The 6,502-nt window shown below is 30.9% G+C and overlaps 1 protein-coding gene across 1 annotated transcript; it reads left to right on the top strand.

Annotated features, from left to right (window-relative positions):
• Positions 1-3,285: 3,285 nt before the first annotated feature.
• Positions 3,286-5,684, top strand: LOC118491226 (replication protein A 70 kDa DNA-binding subunit B-like). Its single transcript, XM_035988811.1, has 9 exons — positions 3,286-3,490; positions 3,572-3,659; positions 4,009-4,136; positions 4,233-4,317; positions 4,401-4,539; positions 4,644-4,855; positions 4,928-5,243; positions 5,344-5,424; positions 5,517-5,684. Exons 1-9 carry the CDS (start codon positions 3,286-3,288, stop codon positions 5,682-5,684), a joined length of 1,422 nt encoding a protein of 473 aa, XP_035844704.1.
• Positions 5,685-6,502: the final 818 nt, after the last annotated feature.

Raw genomic sequence — 6,502 nt, 5'->3', positions numbered from 1 at the left:
TGTAAATAATAGGTTACCCTAATAAGGTCCTTACTAATTAAGGATATTACCATCGAATGACGGTGGTGGATACCTTACCGTGTACTTTCCAGCATAACCGCTGATACGCCTAATGGTTCCTACTTCCTCCAACAATTTTTCTGTAATTGATGGCCCCTTTTTACTATTGAAGTCTCTTGACTTTCAAGAGACGAAGTACTATCAAGTATATCCTAAAAGGAATGGGGCTCCTTGCCAAATATGCTTTTGTTGGGGTTTATTCTTTACATTTGGGGGTAGGAATATAGCTCTTCTCATGAGCAGCGACATGTGTTCTAATGCGAGCAGCATTTGGCTTCTTAAGACTTTTTATGACTTTTCTCATAGTCTTTCCAACAGCTGTGTTAATTACAGTTTTGGAGATTAACTCCATTAACGTTGAAATCTATACTATCTATAAAAGGAGCTTAGAAGCTGACATCACTTTGCTTACTTGTCATGATATTAGCTATGCCACATAGGATGCCACATAGACTCCGCTGATGTCATTCCGCTGATGTCATAAATCCGATTTTGTTTTAATCATTTTAAATCTCAATGTATATACAAATCAAGTATTTCAATTTCAAAAATTACAAAAATCATGTTTATTTTAGGAGGTAAATTTGAAAATGCATGGGGAGTTGAATCCCCATTTAATGCACATCATATCACCGTCTCTTTCTTCTCAATTTTGAAACATATAGCACAAAGCTTTCTTCATTCAAATTTCTACATTTCTCTCTTTCTTCATTTCAGGCGATTTCTCAAGAAAATCTAGGGTTTCTGTTACAAAGCATTCTCGGCAAAATGTCATCGGAGAATAAATCCATCGGTGAATCACAGTGTTTGTCACTCAGTTTCATAGACGATTTGAATCCATCCAAAGATATGTGGACTATCAAGTGTCGAATCATCCGCAAATGGATTCAGCCCTTTCGGATGGATCTCGTGTTGATTGATGAGAAGGTATTAGTATTTGTGTAGTGATGATTCTCTTATTTTACTGTTTTAGTGTTTATACAGAGATGATTCTCTAATCCCCATGATTTTGGGTTTGTTTTTTATTTCTAAGCTTCTTGGTTGTGTAATAGATGTTTGTGTTTGTGTTCTTTGGACTGTTTAGGTTTGTGTTTTTTCTAATACTCTTACATGTTTTAGGGTTAGATATAAAGGACTGAACATGAATATTGTTTAGTTGGTTATTGATCATCGATATATGTTTGTTCTGTGAAAGCATAAAGTATGTTTGTTTTAGTGTTAGATGAGTTTAGGGTGAGTTATAAAGAATCACAGATGAAAAGTTTTTTGAAGTTTTAATCTTGGTTACATGAAACGAAATGGAAGGTTGTTTTTGAAAGTTTTTTGTGATTTGTGTAATTTACTTTTGTGTATATTTTGTGTTCTGAAAAGTATGTTTTGTTTTAGTGTGTATTTTGTGTTTTGTTTTAGTGTTTCATGTCATGAAACTGAGTTTAGTTGGTTATTGATCATCGATAGATGTTTGTTCTGTGAAAGCATAAAGTATGTTTGTTTTAGTGTTAAATGAGTTTAGGGTGAGTTATAAAGAATCACAGATGAAAAGTTTTTTGAAGTTTTAATCTTGGTGACATGAAACGAAATGGAAGATTGTTTTTGAAATTTTTTTTGTGATTTGTGTAATTTACTTTTGTGTATATTTTGTGTTCTGAAAAGTATGTTTTGTTTTAGTGTGTATTTTGTGTTTTGTTTTAGTGTTTCATGTCATGAAACTGAGTTTAGTTGGTTATTGATCATCGATAGATGTTTGTTCTGTGAAAGCATAAAGTATGTTTGTTTTAGTGTTAAATGAGTTTAGGGTGAGTTATAAAGAATCACAGATGAAAAGTTTTATGAAGTTGAAATCTTGGTGACATGAAACGAAATGGAAGGTTGTTTTTGAAAGTTTTTTGTGATTTGTGTAATTTACTTTTGTGTATATTTTGTGTTCTGAAAAGTATGTTTTGTTTTAGTGTGTATTTTGTGTTCTGATATAAAAACAGTTCATGTCATGAAACTGAGTTGATTATTTGGTCTTTCTTTGTTTTAGTCTTATTAAATTTGATGGTATGGTATCTTACTAATTGTTTCTTTGTTTTGTGTTATTTGTTTTGTGTTATTTGGGCTTATCTATATTTTTGTGTTATTTGGGCTTATCTATATTTTGTGTTATTTGGGCTTATCTATAAATTTGTTTGTGTGTTTTGTATTAAATTTAATGGTATGGTATCTTACTAATTGTTTCTTTGTTTTGTGTTATTTGGGCTTATCTATATTTTCTGATACTCTTACATGTTTTAGGGTTAGATATAAAGGACTGAACATGAATATTGTTTAGTTGGTTATTGATCAAATCGATAGATGTTTGTTCTGTGAATCATAAAGTATGTTTGTTTTAGTGTTAGATGAGTTTAGGGTGAGTTATAAAGAATCACAGATGAAAAGTTTTTTGAAGTTTTAATCTTGGTTACATGAAACGAAATGGAAGGTTGTTTTTGAAAGTTTTTTGTGATTTGTGTAATTTACTTTTGTGTATATTTTGTGTTCTAAAAAGTATGTTTTGTTTTAGTGTGTATTTTGTGTTTTGTTTTAGTGTTTCATGTCATGAAACTGAGTTGAATATTATTTGGTCTTTCTTTGTTTTAGTCTTATTAAATTTGATGGTGTGGTATCTTACTAATTGTTTCTTTGTTTTGTGTTATTTGGGCTTATCTATATTTTCTGAAAAGTATGTTTTATATTTTTTTTGAGGTATCGTTTGGTTGTTTATTTCTAAACTTCTCAAAAGTATGTTTGTTTTAGTGTTAGATGAGTTTAGGGTGAGTTATAAAGAAAGAAAGATGCATACTTTTTCTCTTGGTGACATGAAATGAAATGGAAGGTTTTTTTTGAAAGTTTTTTTGTGATTTGTGTAATTTACTTTTGTGTATATTTTCTCTTTGTATATTTTGTGTTTTGTTTTAGTGTTTCATTTCATCAAACTGAGTTCAATCTTTTGTGTATATTTTGTGTTTTGTTTTAGTGTTTCATGTCATGAAACTGAGTTGAATATTATTTGGTCTTTCTTTGTTTTAGTCTTATTAAATTTGATGGTATGGTATCTTACTAATTGTTTCAGAAGTTTAGAAATAATGAGGTATCATTTGGTTGATTATTTCTAAACTATGGTATTTCACTGCAATGGTCAGGGTCGTAAAATTCAAGCAGGTATTAAGGCTCCATTGATACCTGTGTTTATCTCTCAACTCCATGAGGATGAGGTTGTTATTCTATCCAGATTTGGTGTTGGAGAAAACAATGATACCTACAAAGTTGTTAATCATGGTTACAAGATTAGCTTTTACCGTTGTAGTTGTTACACGTGCCAGTGGTTGGGAAGGGGTTGATTATGGATTTAACTTCATGGCACATTCAGAAATTCTTAAAGGAGAGGGAAAGAATCTGGTCACTGTTGGTAGGACTGTTTCTCATAGTCTGATATATATTTTGCTTACATTTTTGAATCTGATGACTGTTGCTATGTTTGCCATTTTAGATGTTGCTGGAATTGTTGTGTCGTGTGGAGATATGGAAGTCTTTCCGAATGAAAGAAAAAGGATGAACTTTGATCTTCAAGATGTGCAGTAAATTTTTCTATCCCACTTAAATAAATTTGTTTGTGTGTTATTATTGTATTTAATTAATGTATTGAGGATTCATTAAATGATTTTTCTTATTTATGTTTTTTTATATCTGTTTATGGTTCTTTAATGATTATGTTATTATTAGCACATTCATTGGAAATAATGTAAAGACAGATTGTTGTTTTATTATTGTCTTTAATTAATGTGGAAGTTGGACATTCATTGCATTTAATACAAAGACAGATTAAATCATTGGCATTATTTATTGTGACTGATTATTGTTCTTTTAATAGATAGTATAAATTTTAGTGGAACTTTTAATGCTGTTTTTTTTATCTGTTTGTTGTAGGGGAGAAGTAGTTCGTTGTACTTTGTGGAATGGATATGCACAACAATTTAATGATTTCTTGACGCAAAACAATCCGATTGAGAATGTCATGGCTGTCATTCAGCATGCGAAGATTAAGCTGTGGCAGGGTAATTTACATTTGACTGATTCATTTACTTTAGTGTTTGCAATGTGTTTTTTTCATTTGTAATGAATTTGTTGTATATGTATATTGTTACATGCAGGACAATATACCGTTCAGAATGATAAGTTTGGAACTCGACTGTTTCTCAACGAACAAATTCATGAGGTTAATGAACTTCGTAGGAGGTACTATTACTGAATTATATTTCTTATTTTTCATATTTTTCTTAATACGAGTGTGAGTATTAACACGAATGTTGTTTTCATAGGCTTTTAGTGAAACACTTTGAAGTTGGTGCTTCTTCTTCTCAAACCATTCTTTCATCTCAGAGTGTATTTCCAGTCCGTCAAGAATTTCTAATTGATACTCCTAAGAAACATGTTGATGAAATAATTGAGATTGAAAGCGTATGAATATTTCTATATCCATTCAAAGTCATTTAATTTCCTTTACTGTTTTCTATGTTTTATAATATTAGTATGTTAATAAAGTTTTGTCTTTCATTTTATAGGTAATGTCATGTGTGGTAGTTGCAACGATCAAAATTGTTCAAGAAAACTATGGGTGGTTTTATCCGGCATGTCGAAACTGTAACAAGAAGGTGTTGACTAAAACTGAATACTTACAATATGCTAAAATCATTTCTGATGAGGTCATGAATCTGTCTCCTACTTCATTGGTTTGTCCAAAATGCGATAAAGAATGTACATCGATAACCATTAAGTAAGTTAATGTTGCTTTTTTGGTTTATTGCTTCCTATAATGTGAATGTAATTTAACTACTATTTATTACAGGTTCAAGGTACATTTGAGAGTCAAAGATGAAACCGGTAGTATCTCTTTCGTGATGTTTGATAAAGATGTAACGAAGCTCATTGGTTCAACTGCGAGTGATATAAGGGAACGCCAAGTGAAGTCCAATGATACTGAGAGTTTTCCACATGAAATATCTCGGTTGGTTGAAAAAAAGTTGGCTTTTAAAATTGAAGTTTCTGATTACAACCTTAACCATGACTATCATGTTTACACTATCCAAAAATTATGTGATGATCCGGACATACTTGCTGAGTTGGTTGTTGGTAATGGTAATGGTCTTGAGGTTGTTGATGAGGTAATAGTTTTTGGATATCTTTTATTGATGTGTTTTTGGTTTCCAGTTTTTGTAGCTTAAATAACTTAGTTGATTTTTTTTGGTAATATTTTGATAATAGGTGTTTAGTCAAGAAGGTTCAGAAATCAAAGTTGAGAGATTATCTGAGTCCTCACAGATGGCTGGTGCTGCTATTTCAAAGGTGAATATGGATTCTATGATTTTGTTTTTCTTGTCTGTAGATTATATTACCTTATTTGATACTTTAGTAGTTGTTTTGTGATTTAATTCAAGGATGTTGTATCTGTTACCGCCGACTCTTCTGTTGTCGAAGCCGAGAAGGATTCGGGCACCAGTCCGAATGGTAAACGTTCGTTGCAGGATGTGGAAGGTCAAAATATTGGGGAACTGTCTTCTAGCAGCAAAAATAATCGGAAGAGGTCATCTAGGGTTAAAACCTAGCTCCTTTCATGTCTTTATCTTTTGATGTTTAAGCGAGTCTAACTTTTGGTCTGTACTTAAGTATGTGTTTTTGGAAGTTGGGTTGTTGTTGGTAAGTGTTAACTACTGAAACAGTTTGTATGTATGTGTTAGATGTTGGTAAGCCTATGAACTTGGATTGTGTGGTAAACCATGATGTGGTTTAATTTTTTGTATTATAAACTATGTTTTTATGCTGCTAACTATAATCTTTGCTTATAATCTGTGTTTTGATTTTTGCAATATAGTTTATGCGATGCTTAGTATGCTTTGTCGTAGTATAAATTCTACTTTTTAATGGTACGTTTCAATGTATGTTTAGTTTATAACCACATTATAAAGAAATTGTTAATATCCATTAATTATGTCAAACAAGTTATTAAATTGAAGTTCCAGAAGTAAGTTTTCTTTATGACAAATTGATAATTTAATATAGATAACTCATAAATATTAACCAACCCTTTTGTAAACTAATGTAGGAACCAATAGATTGATAAGACGAATAGAAGGATGTTTGGAAAATATGTAGCATTTAAATCCATAGAACTTTCTCCATGCACATAAATTAAGGATCACATAAATTAATTGAAAGTGTGACTCCGTTAAAATGAATCATCAAACTTCAAATCCAAATATAAATCGGGTCTATCTCAGGTATGGTAACTTCATTGTAAGAATGAATAGATTCATAAAACAAAGACAAGCATGATTAACAAAATATGTATTAATTAAATCCATATAAATTACGTTAAGTATCAATTTAAATTATTTAGATATGGAGCATCCAAAAAACAGTTTGT

This window comes from Helianthus annuus, chromosome 1 (assembly GCF_002127325.2).
Source record: "Helianthus annuus cultivar XRQ/B chromosome 1, HanXRQr2.0-SUNRISE, whole genome shotgun sequence".
Lineage (NCBI taxonomy): Eukaryota > Viridiplantae > Streptophyta > Magnoliopsida > Asterales > Asteraceae > Helianthus > Helianthus annuus.
Note: the sequence above shows the minus strand (reverse complement) of the source record. Positions and strands in the feature narration are given on the sequence as shown.